The sequence below is a fragment of the Vairimorpha necatrix genome, chromosome 5 (assembly GCF_036630325.1).
Source record: "Vairimorpha necatrix chromosome 5, complete sequence".
Lineage (NCBI taxonomy): Eukaryota > Fungi > Microsporidia > Nosematidae > Vairimorpha > Vairimorpha necatrix.
Window position 1 is genome coordinate 1105370 of NC_088820.1, and position 18806 is coordinate 1124175.

At 24.9% G+C, this 18806-nt stretch overlaps 6 protein-coding genes across 6 annotated transcripts; 5 read left to right on the forward strand and 1 right to left on the reverse strand.

Moving 5' to 3' along the window:
- Positions 1-2999: 2999 nt before the first annotated feature.
- Positions 3000-3896, forward strand: VNE69_05225 (putative SP-containing membrane protein; the record flags this gene model as incomplete). Its single annotated transcript, XM_065473709.1, has 1 exon — positions 3000-3896. One exon carries the CDS (start codon positions 3000-3002, stop codon positions 3894-3896), a length of 897 nt encoding a protein of 298 aa, XP_065329781.1.
- Positions 3897-6126: 2230 nt separating this feature from the next.
- On the forward strand, positions 6127-7059 carry VNE69_05226 (putative SP-containing membrane protein; the record flags this gene model as incomplete). Its single annotated transcript, XM_065473710.1, has 1 exon — positions 6127-7059. One exon carries the CDS (start codon positions 6127-6129, stop codon positions 7057-7059), a length of 933 nt encoding a protein of 310 aa, XP_065329782.1.
- A 1892-nt stretch (positions 7060-8951) lies between these two features.
- On the forward strand, positions 8952-9884 carry VNE69_05227 (putative SP-containing membrane protein; the record flags this gene model as incomplete). Its single annotated transcript, XM_065473711.1, has 1 exon — positions 8952-9884. The coding sequence occupies one exon, from the start codon at positions 8952-8954 to the stop codon at positions 9882-9884; it is 933 nt and encodes a 310-aa protein (XP_065329783.1).
- Positions 9885-12210: 2326 nt separating this feature from the next.
- VNE69_05228 (putative SP-containing membrane protein) lies at positions 12211-15173 on the forward strand (the record flags this gene model as incomplete). Its single annotated transcript, XM_065473712.1, has 2 exons — positions 12211-13008; positions 14556-15173. The coding sequence occupies 2 exons, from the start codon at positions 12211-12213 to the stop codon at positions 15171-15173; spliced, it is 1416 nt and encodes a 471-aa protein (XP_065329784.1).
- Positions 15174-17143: 1970 nt separating this feature from the next.
- On the forward strand, positions 17144-18058 carry VNE69_05229 (RING finger protein 121; the record flags this gene model as incomplete). The annotated part of the gene is made up of 1 exon (XM_065473713.1): positions 17144-18058. The coding sequence occupies one exon, from the start codon at positions 17144-17146 to the stop codon at positions 18056-18058; it is 915 nt and encodes a 304-aa protein (XP_065329785.1).
- Positions 18059-18222: 164 nt separating this feature from the next.
- Positions 18223-18531, reverse strand: VNE69_05230 (uncharacterized protein; the record flags this gene model as incomplete). The annotated part of the gene is made up of 1 exon (XM_065473714.1): positions 18223-18531. One exon carries the CDS (start codon positions 18529-18531, stop codon positions 18223-18225), a length of 309 nt encoding a protein of 102 aa, XP_065329786.1.
- Between the last annotated feature and the right edge of the window lie 275 nt (positions 18532-18806).

Sequence of the window (18806 nt, forward strand, 5' to 3'; positions counted from 1 at the left end):
ATGCTTTCTATCGTTTTTTTCCAGCGTAACTATCTGGATGTACGCTTCTACCTTATTAGGATTCTCAAGTCTTGTATTGACTAATACTATTTATATTTATTTATATGGTATAAACATATTAAATATTCATTAATTTCTCTAGACCGTTGGTGTCAATATTTTCATGTTTCTATAAATTTTTCGATATTGATTATTTATTTGGTTATAATTATCTAGATAATAAATGAATTATGATATTGTTCTTAAGATTTTGGCATTACTGATGAAAAAAATACTTATTTTTTTTTTTAAATAAAAATGTATTACTTTAAAAACATCTCTCGTTTATTAAATATTATCATTTATAGAATTAATATGATTTTCTAAAATATATGGAATTGTGAGTAGAGAATACAATCCGCAAAATATAATTGATTTCTAATATAAATTTCAATACATTAAACCAGTTTTTTTTACTAACTAATACATTTTTTACTATTAATATATGTGATAATTTTTTATTGGTTATAAATAAGAGATTTCATAATATTGTATAAATGAGAAGTTTAACTGTTAAAAATAAGTAGAATTTAGCTAATATAATACTTGTAAAGTTATTTATTTATGTTAAAGGAAAATTAAATATGCTGAAACATTTTTAAAAATTTTATTCATGTCTCTTAGTGTTTGAAACTTACATACTTACAAAATACTCATTTTAAAGACCGTTTATTTTAAATTTATTTGTCTTTCCACTTAAAAAACTAATCCCAAAAAGGGGATAGAAAAAAATGACCACTTTCAATAACAAAAATAACATGTAAATTTGATTTACATGCATGCAATACTTTCATCACGTACCTTATGAATTTATTTGACAAATTTTAATAATTTTTTCTTTGCACTTTAAAGCAATTTGGAAATATTAGAGATATATTTTATTTATTCTGACTAAATTCCGCTGTTACGGCGAGTTAATATTAAAGAGTTTTTATACATCCTCCTCTAAAATAGGCAGAAGTATTGAATAATTAACACTTCATCTTAAAATGTACAAAATAATAGTTGTTTCGGTTTAAATTGAATGTTGTACAATAACATTTTTTATTTAAACAAAAAAATTTTCTTAATATTTGTTCCTTTCTCCCAACCAATATATAAATTTACTATAAATAATGCTTCTATCAACAAAAACGAAACATTTTAACCAATTTTAGTAAAAATTTTTATCAAGACTTAAAATTTTACTGGCTTAAATATATTCTCTAATTATTTATTATGTTGTGTGCAACATTAAAATGCTTACACTACCATAGAATTCTTAGTTTAAATTCTTGTAATTTTCTGCGAAAAAATACATTATGTTAAAGTAGTAACAATGTCCTTCATGTAATTTTTTGTAAATAACTTAGGTTATTTAAATACCAAGTGTGTAATCCAATATAGAATTTTGATTGTACAAAAAGACACAACGAAAAATTAGATTTGTAGGTATTACTGAAGAAAACATACAAAGTACGTGAGACCACGAAAAAAATATCGCGTGGATACGATGAATACTAGAATAATTACTAATAAAAAAATTTACCTTACTATGATTGATATTCTCGTGTTCATCAAAAGGGAGGATATCAATATTCGAAGATTATATAAGCAAAAAAACCTACTTTTCTACTCAAAGCTATTACAAAAATGGATGCAATTATAAAACAGAACTGATGCATATGAATCAAACAATAGTAAATCGTTGTTTAATAACATGAAATAAAATATCGATTCAATATTTTCGACAATATAAGGCACGTCTGAAATCGATTTTTACACATCACGGCTATTGTGTCGAAAAAGCATAGAATCTACCTCAAAAAACAAAGACGAAATATTAAAAAAAAAAAATTTAAAGAGCAGTAAATGCATTTATGGAAGTCAACTGCCAGCAAATAGATTTGTTCGGCGAAGAAACTGTAAACCAGGAGCTATTTTGAAATTCAACAAAAAGCTAAAAAGAAGGGGAAAATTCCTTTTATTATTTAAAAATTTAAAAGTTTGACGAGACATAGATATATTCAGAAGCTCATGTAATATATTAGAGGTATTAACTATAAGAAGCAAAATTTTTTTACTAAACTTATCACCAAAGACTGTCTTGCGTCTACTCTAAGTTATAATAAAGTATCGAATAATTTAGCGAAAATAGCTCTATGGGGTTGATTTCTTTTGACTATTAGAATCAACGACGAAAACTTGCGAAATAACTCTCTATACAATATATAGCTTAAGGTAAAACAATCTTACAATAAGTCAACAAAAATTTAAAAATGTTATTAGGAGGGAACAATTAGTTGTGTATTTTAATTCGAACGCATTTGTTTGAATGTTAAAAAAAACCAAATGAATATCTTATAAGAGGTTACTGTTTTTCACCTACCGTGATAAAATAAAATTGAAATGGTACTCGATAAAGTAAAAAAACAAATGTAGGCATATTTTTCACAGATTCGTTAATACTGTACAAATAACTAGTTTCCTTCACAATATATATTTAATTAGTTTTTTGATAAAAAAATTTGAATCCACCTTTCAAATTTTTGTATTTCGGCTTTTGATTTATTTGCCATTTAATATCATAAATGACATGTATACGACATTTATGACAAGCTATTAAATATTACAAAGGACAATAAATTTTAAATCGTTCATAAGTTTTTATTACATTTAATTCAAGAACAAAGGTTTTTACTGACAAAAGGTAACATTTTATCTGAGACTATATAGTTTTATCTGGCTTTAGTCATAAAAGTTTAGAGCCGCATTAATGCTATAGTGAAAATATTTGTTATACATAATTTTAGGTTTTACGATAATATTGAGCACATATTTAATTTTTCTCAAAAATATGACTATTTTAAATATTTTGAAATAAGTATTTATAATGCAAAACAATATAATTTGGTTGATCAACAGTCAATTAGAAAAAAATTAATATAATTTCAATTAAATGTATGAATTTTAGACCCCAAATGAGCTTGGTTTGTATATTAACTCAATTATTTATTTTCAAAACATATACAACAAAATCTTGTAAAAATATTTCTGATCCGATAGATTTGATTATTAAAAGTGGGAAAATTTGTGATGTTTTAAATACAAAATTTAACGAAACCGGCCTGTCATTTGAAACTGTTCAAAGCTTTGGGGAAAGTATGTGGTACGCAGTAATAAATCATGAAATTTTCATTAATATGACAAAAAATATTATCATGAAAGCTGATTTCTCGCAAAGACTAATAAATTTGAAAAACGCATACTTAGAAATGATTAGAGGAATATTTATAACAAGTACTTGGAATTCTACAATAATAGATTTGATTCCAGCGAATGATCAACACTTCATTGATGAACTTATTTACGGTACATTAGAGTATTACAATATGTTACTTATGTGTTATAAAGATAGAATTTTAAGTTCAAACTGCATTAAAGACGCAATCGAAGAAATTATTAGACAAAATACATGTTACATTAAAAATGGAACAGAGAAATTTCCTAGTCTCGTTTTTAAAATTTGTAAAGGCCTTATCCCTCATTTTAAGGAGTGTTATAAAGATAAAGGCATGGAATACATTTATAATGAAATAAAATACAATCAAGATCAATTATTAAGAGCTGAGTGTATAAACAATTCTAATTATGATGTTAGTAATATTAAAAACATCACTGACATTTTCACGTACGATTTTTTAAACGTAAATTATGATAATAAAGTCGCCGAAAATGATACTGGTACAGTACCATTGATATCAAAATGGGGGTTTCTCATATTGATGTGTTTAGGCTTATTATTATTAGGATGGGTGTATTACAAAAAGAGAATTAGAAAAAAAATACAATATACAACAGTTTACAATATTTATTAAATTTTTTATTTGAATTATATAAAAAATTAAAGTTTGTTAATAAATAATAAGCTAAAAACAACTCATATGAGGCAAATCAAACGCTGCATAAAATATTAATATCTGACCGAACATGATCTTATTTATATCTTAGATTAATTATTTTTTTTGAGAAATATGAAGAAATATAAAATATAAAACGATATTAAAGTAAAATTTCATAAAACAGCTTGAAACTAATTGAGTGCAATTTTTTATGAATTAAATTTTTAGAATGTTATGAAAATTAAGCTATCAGGACCTTAATGAATTGTTTAAGGATTTTTTTCGTATGACTTATAATAATACATTCAAATCGATGGAGGCTATGTTGCATCAATTTTCATTTTTTACTAATACTAACATATTTATCAGAAAACCTTGTTATATGTCAGTGTTGGAGCTGCTAGCTTTTATTTTATACTTCGTTGATTTTTATTATTATATGAACACCATTCCAAACATCGATAATACAAAAAATGACACACTGTCAGCATTGCAATTGAATATAATTAACAAATTATTCTAGAAATATATATATATATATGCTTCAGACAGATTTTAAATAAAAAACAATTTCGTTTGAATAAATATTGACAAACTTTATCCAGATTTTATACTTAGCTCTTTATTTTTAAGAAATTAGTTAAATAAATGTGTTTATGTAATTCAAAATGTTAACATAATAAATTACAGTGATTATTTGTATAAATGAGCAAAGGCTTCTTTTTTTTTAAAAAAATAGAAAAATAACTAATATTTCTACTTATTAGTATGTACTGACCCTTTCTTTTACACGGGCGTTTAATGAGATATAAAGACTTATAGAGTTATACATAAGAGTAATCAAAATATTAACAAAAAGACGATATTAAATCGTAACAACTAAGGTATTAGGGACAAATCAAATTTCATATACTCGAAGAAAAAATATTTTGGTTGTTCTAAGATAAAATCAAAATATTCTACTTTATCACTGGTAAATACAAAAATAAAAACTTTTAGTTTTTAATAAAAACATTTAAACAAAAAAATTCTTATTACATAAAATTTAAGATGGAACATGGATAAGAAAACTCGTAATAAAAAAAAATATTATTTGCGTGATTTTTAAGCTACATTGTTAAAAATATATTTTAAATAAATTGCATGATTAAATTGTTAAGGAACAAAAAAATGATATAATATGTACGTAAGCAAACACGACTCAATTTACACCATATAAATATGCATTTTAAATTTTGATGATTGGAAGATTTTGCATATTTCAATTTTTTTAAATTTTTTGCATCATTCACAAATATATACTTATCGTATTATTTGATATTAATTATTTTTATAGCACAATCATTATGTTTATAACTTGCATTATGACTTACTTTAAATATTATGTTACACAAAACTATTGTTTATGTTTACTTGGAAAAAATCACCAATTTTTTTTATATTTAGAGGAGTAACATTTTGATTATTGTCGATCTATATAAAATTAGCGGGTAACTCAGCTTAAATATTTTTTTTCTCGCACTTTACATGATTTTTAATTTTTGTGAAACTTCATATTTATTTAATGAATATTTTTAATAAAAATGATGACTAAATTTATCAAAAAAAATAAACGTCATAGTTACTAAAAAATACAAGGTTGTGATCATACATATTACTTTGTTCTTTGATTGTGAAACTTTATTTACACATAAATTTTAAGGTAAAAAATTAGACATCCTCAATAATCTTACTTAATTTCTAGCTACACAATGTCAAAAAATGAAAACATTATGTGCTAAGAAGAAAAACAAAGAAATTTACAAAATTTTTAGTTTATATTCAGATATTATTAAGTAAATTAATATTTCAAGAGAAGCAGATTTAATAAAATAAAGTATCTAGAGTTTTGATAGACAGATACCTAGAGAATTTTGCTCATTTTAAAAAATATATGAAGTTTTTAAAAAATATGACAGGTGTTTTTAGTTTTTAAATATTGAAATAATTTAAATAAATACTATTAATTAAAGAACATCAGTATGTTAATTTTAAAGTTATCAATTAAATTTACAAATAATTACATGTCTCCTATACAACCCTTTATCAAAAAACTTACACAGTGTGGTATTTTTTTAATATGAATTGAGAACAATTTTGCAATTAAATTTTTATTAAAAAGCTATTTATTTTAATTATATAAATGTTTCCTTGTTGTTGCCCATAAATGAAGTTAAAATATTTTTCTATTCAGATTCTAATATACACATTTGGTATAATAAAAGCCGGAAACAACGTAACTGAAAATTTACATGATATGATGAATAGTAATTTAAATAAAAGTCAGATTTGTAATTCTTTACACAATAACGTTGGTGATAATGGCCTGTCATCAAATGCAGTTCTTGATTTTGGCTTTTTATTTTGGGATGCGATAACAAACCATGATATTTTCAAAAACATGACACAGAACATAACGTCACCAGAAAGTTTCAATTTTTTACACTTAATATTGAAAGTCTATTATATTGAGAAAATTAAGGAAGTATTTAGATTAAAAAAATGGAACCCAGAATTGCTGGATGGAATTTCATCGACTGTGAGAAACTTTACTTATGAGTTTGTAGACGGAACACTAGATGCTTATAACATGCTACGTTTATGTTTTAAAGATACAATTAATGACTCTAATTCTACCAAAGAATCTATAGAGAGAATTCTTAAGGAAAACACATGCTTTATACCCAAAGGGATAAGTGAGACCATTCCATCTTTTGTTATTAAAATGTGTGCAGGTATCCGTCCATATTACAACGAGTGTTATGGAAATCGAAGCACTCTTCTTTTTTTGGAGGATGTGAGAAAAAATCATGACCAAATATATAGAGCTGAATGTAGCAATGATATTTATGATTTTAAAAATATGAATACAAAAGATTTAAGACTTGAAGATAACGTTAAATTTTCATATTTAAATATGTTAGAAGCCAAAAATAATGGATATATTTTTAATTTGAGTCCTAATTTATGTGTCGGTATTATAATTATTTGTTTAATGTTTACCTTTTGTGGATACTTGTATTACAAAAAATGTATTAAAAAAAGATCTGATCAATATAAAGCTTATGATTCGATGGAAAAGGAAAGAGTTGAAGTTTAAAACTTTTTTGATGTAAATAAATAATTTAGTTTGTAGAATTCTTTTCTTGGTAAAAAATATTTTATAGGGAGTAATTTCTAATATGTATATTGATACGTCAAAAATATTCTATAAAAAATTTAAACAATTAATTTTTAACATTATCCTTTGCAAAAAAAAATTATTTACGTTTTGAAAAGGATTTTTGTGATGTATTTTAACTAATTAAAAAAAAATTGTATGATTTAGTAAAAGATTTAACTTGATTAAATATATGTATTATTATTTTGATGTACTTGAAAATCGAAAAAAAAATCTAGATTTTAAACTGAAAAATATAGTATAAAGTAAAGAAAGGATAAAAATACAAAAATATATGCATATAAATAGAAGCATTTTCATATATAAATACTTTGTGATAGGCTCTTAAGACATTTTATCAAAACCCAGATTAGAAAATGTTAGAACAAAAAAAAATTATTTTTAAAATTCAATGAAACGACATGTCGAATATATTGAACCTATGCACAGCATTTTTGACACGCACTGCTCTTCCTATATAGACGATAATAGGTTATAAAAAAAGACTATTCGACACTTATAATCCAGAACATCTAAATATTTTTTTACTTCCATTTTGTTATATCTAAAATACAAAATAATATTTTCTGTCTTACTATAAAAAAATCTTGTGAACTTACAAATGTAAATATTTCACACGTGTTGTACATAATTAGCATGTTTTTCTTGTAAACTCGTTCATTAATATTGACTTTTCTATAGGCTGTGAATATAAATTCAAATACTAATAAAATAAAAAAAATAAAACAGGATCTTCGTAGTATTATATGACTTGGCTTCCAGGTCTCTTTTGCTGCCTATTACAACAATACAGAGTATAAATATCAATTTTTATAGCTTTTTCTGTAGGTAAGTATATGTTTTTATGCAATTCAATATAAGAGAATTACAAAGCTTTTAAAGTATTTTGTCTTTTGAATTATTTGTTTAGTGAGCAAGAAAGCGTTAAGAGTTACAATCGCCACAGATGTAATTTTTTTTAAAATTTGGAGGCATTATAACAAATTAAAAACTCTAAAAACGAGTTAAATAATTATAATGATTACCAGTATGTGTATAACAACTCATTATAAAACACAACTGGTAAAAATAATTTAGAAACTAAATATTATTCTTAAACGTTTAGAATGGTTTAACAATAAATTATGTATTATTTAAGCTAAAAAGAGCATCCTTATACTTTTAGTGCATCTACTCTACGTATTACACTATATTTTTCGTAATTTTTTGTACAGGCTTTTACATTTTTTTATAAAACATAAGTTATTTAAGTGGGAGATGAAAGCACACGTATAAATTATCCACACAATGTAATACTATAAAATTATTGAAAATGTGTAAACGAATCGATAAAAGACATTATAACGATAGATAGATTAAATTTATACAAATGCAAATTTATTATGTGGCATAAGTTAATATTTAAAAATTTAATCCGGGTTGTTTGCCTACTACTTTAGATGTATTAGGCAATAAAATAATAAACTGAAAATCATTGACTTTGCAATTAAATTATTTAGTTTAAATTAAACTGACGATGTAGTTTAAATCATTTTTAATCAAAAATTATAGCAAAAAAAAAGAGCCAATACAAAAAAAATATACGTTTTATTATGCGTTTTGAGGAATTTCTAAGCAGAATTATATCTACATCAACTATGACCTGTATTACTAATAATTTACAAACGTGATTCTACCGATATACATATAAATTAATGTTCAGATACTTTATAATTATGTTAGATAATATTTACTATACTTTGTATATAATTTTAATCTCAACAAGTTGTATTAATTTATATTATAAATATAGTAAATTGTAATGCCCCCAAATGAAGTTATTTAAATGTTCTTTCCTTTCAAGTTACATTATTTTTTGTATAACAAATACGGATGATAATGTTTCCAAGCTTTTACACTCTATGGTTAATAGTAATCTAACTAGGAATCAAACTTGTGATTCTTTAAATAATAACGTTGGTGGTAGTGGTCAATCAGTTGAGACTATTAAAGCTTTTAGTAAACTGTTCTGGGAAACAATAATAAATCATGATATTTTTAAAAGATTGACAAAAAATAATACCGCAACTTCTTTTTTTGTTGATATACGTGCATTATTGCAAGACAGATATTTAGAATTAGTTAAACAAGCATTTAAATTAACGAAATGGGATCCCGACTTATTATTATATTTTCCATCGTCTGAAAAAATTTTCACATATGATCTAGTGGGCGGCACATTGGATTATTATAACATGTTACGTTTATGTTATAAAGATACAATTAATAATTCGAACTCGACTCAAGAAGCTATAAAACAGATATTTATTGAAAACACATGTTTTATACCAAAAGGCTTAAGTGATATCATTCCTTCAACTGTTTTTAAGATGTGTAAAGGTCTACGTCCGTATTACGACGAGTGTTATGGAAATAGAAGTACACTCCTTTTCTTGGAGGATGTGAAAAAAAATCAAGAAAAATTATCAACTGCAGAGTGCATGACTAACTTATATGATTTCAAAAATATAACTACTGCGATCAATAATACAACTGAAAATATAAGGTTTGAATATCTAAATATGTCAGAAGATCAAAGTACAAATTTTTATGGTTGGTTTGGATCTATCTTTGGAGTTGGTATAATAATATTCTGTCTAGTATTTATTTTATCTGGATATTTATATTATAAAAAAAATAATGAAAAAAGATCTGCAGCTTTTAAAACCTATAAATTAGTTGAAATGGAAAAAAATAAAGCTTAAAAGGTTTTTTATATTTTAAAATTTTCTTTCCATTTAATGTGTTTTTTATAAATATACAATGTACATATATATCATTTTTTTAGTATAATGCAAATTACAATAAAATTTAAGGCTCATTTTTTTAAGATATAAATCTCCTGTGATATCGTTAAGTGTTATATTGTGTTTCAAAAGTTTCGAATTTCATTAAAAATACTATAGTTACAAGCATAATTTTTAAAAATAGGAAGTTTATTAGTTTTGTTGCATCTAAAATATTTCTAAAAGATTTATAATAGTTCTAATGCAATTGTAAATAAATATTTAAATACAAACGCTACATACTAATTATTCTTTTTACATTATAGACTATAATTTAAATGAATTTGTATAATTTTGTTCATTTCCTCGTAAGAATAAATCCATAATTTCAGTTTTTTTTATATACAGTTCATATACTTATTTTCTTTTATATTTTACAAAAAAAAATTATTTAACAAATTATGACATCTATTCGTCAGATCACCTCAGTTAATAAAAATTTTGGGTACATGGCCGTTTGGAACCCGCTTTGGGAAAATGAACCCGCATTGAAATTTTAAAGGACCCCCCTTTAAAAAAATGGCAAAATTGGCAAAAACAATGTTTGTTGAGGCAGATGAGGTTTTTAGTGATGTAATGTATTTATACGTGGAATATAAAGAAAAGTTTATTTTGGAAACATTTGATGCTGAATCAGTGCGCCTTGCTCGTTTCTGTAACTAGTAGAATACTGCTTTTTCCTTGAGGTGATACAAGAAAATGTATAACCTGTTTCTATATGATCTCTAATCAATGGGTAGCATGTGATGTCACATTAGCTAAGCAAAGGGATGGAGCACAGTATTAAGAATCACTCCATAAATGCCGTAACCTCTAGCGATTCTGAGTCACAATATTATATAATTTAGTTGGTTTCGGCTCATTCCTATAAGAGATATTTGATCTTAACATAAACAAAGAAGAACACTATGAGTACCTTTTACAGTTTCACTAGGCTTTTCAAATTCCCAAAAATTAACGGATAAATTGTCTTCTGTCATTATTAATAATAAATCATCAAGTCCTTTTTTTATAACTTTTTTTTATTTTTCCCTTTTTTTGAATTTTTCAAAGCGAGTTTATTTTCCCAAAGCGGGTTCATTTTCCCAAAGCGGGTTCATTTTCCCAATGCGGGTTCATTTTCCCAAAGCGGGTTCCAAACGGTCATGTACCAAATTTTGTAATTTTTCATATTAATTACTCTTAAATGTAATTCACATATAGTTCTAAAAAATGATTTAAAATTTTTGAAGTATACGGGTACATTACTAGACTAGCTTTAATTATAGTTGCATGTTTGTTAATATTTTACTATACTACAAATTTTATTTAAATACATCATTCGGCTTCTTGAATTGTCGTCGTGTATAAACATTCATTCAGCATAATTAGTACGCAACATCTATTTTTATTGATATGTTAGCGCGATTTTATGCTTATTGAATATAAATATATAATCACGCATTTTTATATTAGGATTTATATATGTTCGATTTATAAATGAGCATATTTATATAGAATTACAATATCAATTATTTAAATTAATATTTTTATGATAATGGTATTTCGGTGTACAATCTTTTCAATGCTTTTATTTTTTCTGCTTCCGTTTAATTACACCAACTATTATTGTAATATATTATATATTGTGATAAAAATGCTGACTTCGACAATAAAACATTTCCTTGTGACAAAATATATTTAATACATATAATCAAAGAATAAATTAATTATTTATATAAACCAAAGGAGCTTTGCGGAATGAACATAAAAATTATACCATGTGTTTGCTCTAAAAAATAAAGATTTGTTCAGCTAATTTTTATTCTCTGTACCCAATAAATTATGAATTAAAGTAAATACGTACTATAATATGAGATTTAAAAACTTGTTCCAATTCAATTAAATAAAAAATATCAATTTGTTTTATTTTAAAATTCATCGAAATCATAAGCACAATTAAAAAAAAAAACAAAATGAAATTAGTAATTATTTGATTTTTTTCTTCATTATTACAATAAAAAAATTCCAGTCAGCGGTGACGTGTGTTGACAATTTACAAAAATCAATTTATCACAAAAAAATGTTCTTATTTTAAGATATATCATTAAATTTGCCCAAAATAATGGTTTGATAAAAAATTATTTTTTTCTAAACACTTTACGAGAGTTGTTTGGATTAAAAATTAACATAAAAAAGTTTTACAACAATGTAAAAAATGTTTTCTGATAAATTATATATAATAATAAAATTTTAGTACCCATATATGAAATTCGAGCAATGTTTTTCTGGGTTATTTTACTTATTTCTTGGTGTAAAAAATGCGAGTGATAGTATGTCCGATATTTTACATGACATGATTAATAGTAATTTGACAAAAGATCAACTTTGTGATTCTTTAGATAATAAAGTTGGAGGAAATGGATTGTCATTATTAACTGTTCGAATATATAGTGAATTATTTTGGGAAACGATAACAAATCACAAAATTTTTAAGGATATGGTACAAAATGATGTCTCAATATATAGCTTTGTAAATCTACGCTATTTGTTAAAAGATGGATATGTAGAATTAATTAGACAGTTATTTAGAATAATAAAATGGGATCCTTATTCATTAGACTTTCTTTCAATGTCAGAAAAAAAATTTATTTATGAACTAGTTGAGGGCACCTTGCATTATTATAATGTTTTACGTTTGTGTTATAAAGATATAATTAATAATTCAAACTCTACTAAAGAAACTATTGAAAATATAATTACGGAAAATACTTGTTTTTTACCGAAAGATGCAAATGGACAGTTTTCTTCTTTTGTTTACAAGATGTGCGACGGACTTTACCCCTACTATATGTTGTGTTATCAAGATTTATGGATGAATTATACATTAAACGATCTAAGAAATAATTTTAATTCACTATCAAAGTCCGAATGTACTGATAATGCGCTTGTTTTTAAGAATATAACTGATTATGTAAATAGTAAAATGAATAATATAACGGAAGACCTTAAAATTCAACCATTGCATATGTACACAGAAGAGAATACTAGTTATAATGGTAAAGTTAGTTTAATCTTCTGTATAATCATTATGTTTATGTTTTTAATCTTCTTTTATATGGTACACAGGTACTACAAGAAAAAGTACCAACGAAAATTAATAAATTTACAATTCACAACTTAATCAAAACAAAGACAAACTATTGTTTAACAAACATAAAAAAAAGTATAAATGATTTTGTTTGTAAAACTTCTATCCTTATAATCGATAGTTATAAGTGTAGCGTATGAAAAAAGTGACATATTGTCTATATTCAGCCCTCTCCTTAAGTTATTAATTGTATATGTTGTAATTACATTAAAGTTTTTATTTATTTGTTTTGCAAAACATTAGTATTTAATTTGGCAATGTATAAAATATTTTCTAGATTTTTATAGCCATCATTATTAAATCAAAATAAACGTTATATATGTTTGTCTATATTTCATAAAAGTATTTAAAAAAAATTTATTAATTATTTAAATCTCATTCTAGTCGTATAAAAGTCTTATTTTTAATATAAATTTGGAGCAGCTAAATATTTTATAATTAATTGAACATTCGTTTTGATATATCCAAATATGTAAAAGCATATTGAAATATTAATGGAAAAAAATATGAATAATGTTAAGTGGATTGTATATTAAAAAAGTAACAAACATATGTTAAAATATCTATAGATTCTTTAATTTTAAGGAACAACAAACATGAGTATATAAACTTTTTTTTTATATTAGTATATACAACGATATGCATGTTTTCTAGTATGTCATACTCCTATTTTAAAAATATATTAATATTTTTTTCATTTGTATCCTTTTATATTGTAATTTTTAATTGCTGAGGGATTTTTATTTTGTTTTTTATTAACATTAGAAGTTTTGGATTTCATACTCTAAAAATTGATAAAAAATCATTAATCGCAGTTTCAATGTGCTTTTTACAATTTTTTATTGCAATACTTAATTTGTAAATAAAAAATCAAATTTTTTATGTACCTATATAATTTTTCAATGGATTTATATTATTTTTTTAAATTTTATGTAGATAAGTTACTATTGGACACTATGGAATGTTCAAATAGTTTCATTTAACTAATAATTAACGTGTTTAATTGCATATCGAAAATTTGTTAATTGATAAATTCTAATGGATTAAAGATATAAATTTTGCAAATCACAATTTTACAAAAAAAAAGCTTCTTAAATATTTGATTGGTAGTTAATTTGCCAAATATTTTGCTAGATTGTGCAAATCAAAGAGTTGATAATTACAGACCTTTTTTATAATTTTTTTTTTATTTCGGTATTACTTTCTATTTGACTAATATTTATATTAATTTGTTTATTTGTTGATTTTCTCGGCAACACATATAGTTAAATTTTGTAAATATACAAGAGGTGTTACTTTTCATCAAAATGAAAATAAATTATTTGCATGTCTTGACTATTTTTTATAAATACCAATTACACGTGCTAATTTTTCATAAGTTTCTTTTCAAAAAATAATTAGTCCGATTCGAAAATGTTATTAAAAAAAGGTCATTCGTTATTAAATAAATAAAAAAAAAGAATGGAATAAAATTAATGGACAAAAAAGAATCAACTTCTAAGAAATCTGAATCATCTAAAGGCTCAACATCTAAAGAATCAGCTTCGAAGAAATCTGGATCATCATTGGGCTCAACATCTAAACATTCTGTGTCATCGAAAGGGGTAACATCAAAGAAGTCTGTATCTTCTGAGTTTAAAGATGGTAGTTCCTTAGATGTTGGGGTAGGATCTGCTGCTTTCTCTAGTACGGCTTACGACACTACAGATATCACAGAACCATTAAAAGAAACAAATTCTTCAAGTTTTTCTGACGTTGAAGGCACAAATGCTCTTACCAACACTTATGTAATAAGAGACAAATTTGATAATCCTGTTCGAGAACTAGCTTTCCAGGAAAAATTCGGGTTACCTGTTGATTTCACGGCCCAAGATGTTCGCCTCTATGTTTTTAGTGATGGGTTTACTGTTTGTTGTGCTAACCAAGAACCAGAAAGTTCAAATATACAGACAAATTCTTTTCATCAACTGAAATATACGAGGATGTTTGATCGACCTATAAGAGAAGTTTATATGGAAGTTGTGGAAGGAACCGTACTTGTAGTTGGGGAATTTGCAGATTATGATTATCCACAATAAAGTATATTTCATTTACATATGTATTTAGAAATAATGAATTTTCTATTTAAAGCAACGTTTTTGAAATAAAAATCCTCTTTTATATACGTAATTGAAAATTAGTCAAGGTATGAGTGTCTGTTTTTGCAATTAAATTTATATTTGTGCATTGATAAATGCAGCAAATATCTCGAGGGAATAAATGATAGGAGTAAATAACGTTTAATCGTAAATTTATCATAGGGGGTTATATTTCAGACTTTGTTTGTGCAATAAATCAATGTTCGAAGACAATATATATATGCTCATGTAGATTTTTGATCTTTTTAAAAATTAAATAAGTTTTTACAAAGATATTTATTTTGCCCACGGGCATAAACTAGTCTTCCAATATATATATTTCCAAAAAAATATCATTTGTTGCAATATGTTTTTTGTTGTTTTGATCACTTCTTATGAGTTAAATGAAAAATCTTATTGAAAATGAAGTACAACACTTAATTTCAAGTAAACTTCTGTTCAATAAACCACTCCGATGAGATCGTAGTAGAGATTAAATCAAGACTAATCGGATTTTTAATCATAATTTTGTCTGTAAACACTATGTATAATGGATGTTCTCTTTTAAAGACGTTTAAGAATGTATCTCCTAGTTCAATTGGTATTACATTTAATACGTACTTTATACGTGACTTTTGATTTGTGCATTTCTTTGTTATGTCTCAATTGATGTATCGATTAAAGTCTTTTTCAATTGATAATTAAACTAGGAGGTTGTATTTTGGCAGTGCATATACGATATTTGTGATAATGTACATGAGTATTGTATTAATACATCCCAAAATTCATATATATTACTTTATATTCTAAAAGAATTTTCAAATAGAGGAATCTAAGATTATCTCGTCAAAATTGATTTTACTTTGTATCATTTTACAATAATGACGTAATCAACTTCTTAATCGTTTCCTACTATTTATTTGCGACTCTAGCTTGTATTTGTAGCAAATATTACTATTTATTGATTTTCTGCTAATCAAAACATGAGTTTCCCTTAAATAATATATAATAACACTGTTGTTTTAGTCGATCATCATATTCAAATTTCACAGCAGCAGAATCTTCAGGCATACATTACTTGGTTCGTATTATTATTTGTATTAAACAGACGACAAAGAAGTAATTGGTACGGCGGCATGGCAGAATAAGTTTACACTAACAAATTTTTTCCGACGTTGTTTTTTAGCCTAAAATAATTTCTTATCAAGACGTAGCAATCTCATATATGGACTCATTTTGCATCTAATATGTTTATATGTGCTTATTTGTATTCAGTGAAAGGTTTTCAGTACAATTTACAATATTTATATTAATTTTTTAACAATTACATCATCGAGCTTAGTATTTTAGTTACTTGTCATAGTTATGACACAATATTTTACGCATCAAAGTTTAAAATAAATGATTACTATGCATTATTCATTTATTTCTGTTGAGAGTTTACATATTGCAAAGAAACTATTAGATTTTATAATGTACAAGAGCGTGGTCTATTTTATTTTTTTTGTGTTATATTTTTTCTTGTGTCCAAAGAATTATCTTTTTGCCTTTTCGCCTCTGATTATCCTGCTTATAATATCGTCAAAAACGTTTTTTACAACATTTGATTGGGTAAATTTTTAATTAATCATAAGTTTCTTTTATCAATGGTCAATTTTTTTTCCAGTAATTTTATTCATAAATATTTACTAAAAATTCATTTTAGCAACTTTTTCTTTACCATTTTTAATCATAAATTTTTTGATATTTACCTATTTGGGATTTTTTTCTCCTTTATTAAAAATAATTTTTACTATTAATTTTTAACAAATTAAATTTGCAAATTTTTTTCAAAATAGAAAACAGGTTTTATGTACAACACTAATCGTAGTTTGTATATTTTTTTTTTAATTGGTTTTTTTTGTTATTTATACTCTGTTTGTTTTACCCCCATGTCAAGTTTTGATGATGCACAGTCTGCTACAGAGCATTTTATATATAATGCAGACAATTATAATAGGAGAGAATATCATTCTCCTCCTCCCAGATATATTTTTATTCAAACTGAACCCACTATAATAGATTTTATTCCGTTTATATTTTCAATGTTAATATACGCCTTAGTGGTTCAGACGGGCTGCGTTATAGTTAAGAAATGCAGTACTAGGTTTTATAATATCTTAGTATTCTTGACTTTAATGCTCGCTCCACCTTTTATTTTATTATATACTGGTTTTCTTATGTTTCCATTTTTATGGGCTTTATTCGTCCTACCTATGTCGGTATTATACTATAAAATTAATAAGAAACCTCTACACAAGAACATGCCTAGAATGATTTTTAATATATTTAAAAATTTATTTTTTATAACTAATATAGGTATATGTGCACTACAATCTTTTACTATACTAAGTTTCTTCTTTTTTTCATCCTATATTGTTTCTTCTTTCTTGTCTCTTCTTACAATAGTCTATTTCGCTCTTTTAAGTAGAGAATTGGTCTTCCTTTTTAGTGAGACTATGGCTTCTAATACTGGTTTTTACAGTAGAGAAGGTATTCCTCAGAGGAATAATAATGAGTCTCTTTGTATGATTTGTACTAAAGTATTTGACAATAGTGAGCCTATTCATACGTTGATTTGTAATCATAATTTCCATGAGACATGTATCAAAGGATGGACTATGATAGCCAAGAAGAAGAGTTGCCCGTATTGTAAGAAAGGTGTCGATTTAGATACATTTAGTAAGGATATTTGGTATCAAAGCGAGATATGGTTTTATCCTTTGATTGAAGCATTGAGGAGTGGAATAGTGTTTGTTTTTATACTGATAGTTATAATATTTTATAGACTAATAAAATCGAAATAAATCATTCAAAAACATATAAAAGAGATATATATACATTATAGTAGTATTTTACCACTAGACATATTTGATCTAATATAATTTATACTAATCTAGTTTATAATACATGTTTATGATTTATCTATTTTATAATGAATTTATCTAGTTATTAGTCTATTATTTATATTTCATTTAAATAAGTCCCATTCATTCTTATTTATGTCTAAATCTTGCAAATATTTGAAGAACCTCTCAAAATAAACTTCTTTACATTCCAGCAAAATCTTGAGGAATTCTTTGTTTTCTTTAAAGTTAAGATATAATTCCACAAATTTATCAAAACATTCATAATCCTTTACAATTATAATAAAATTCTTAAGATCTCTAAGATCATCGTGTTTATTAGTGTTATTAAGAAGTCCAAGGCGGACTTCGTCCATTCTAAGTAATATCTCAGATTTAGACAAGGAATTTTCTTGAAATAATTCGGTGCACATTTTTGGGGGTATTAAAATAACAAAAAAAGCCAAAAATAAGAAAAACCTAAATAAAAAATCAGAATACCGACTAAGAAGATATCTGGCGGGATACATGAAGAATTTAAAGCTTAATAAATGTATATTGTTGTAACAGTCGCTTTAGAACGCGACAAACAAATATTTGAAGATATTAGGCAAGTACTGACTGAATATTATCTAAACACAAATAGAAAGCATAAAGTGCCTATGTCTGTGAAAAGATGTTTTTTAAAATGTAGGTTTAATTCGTGAGC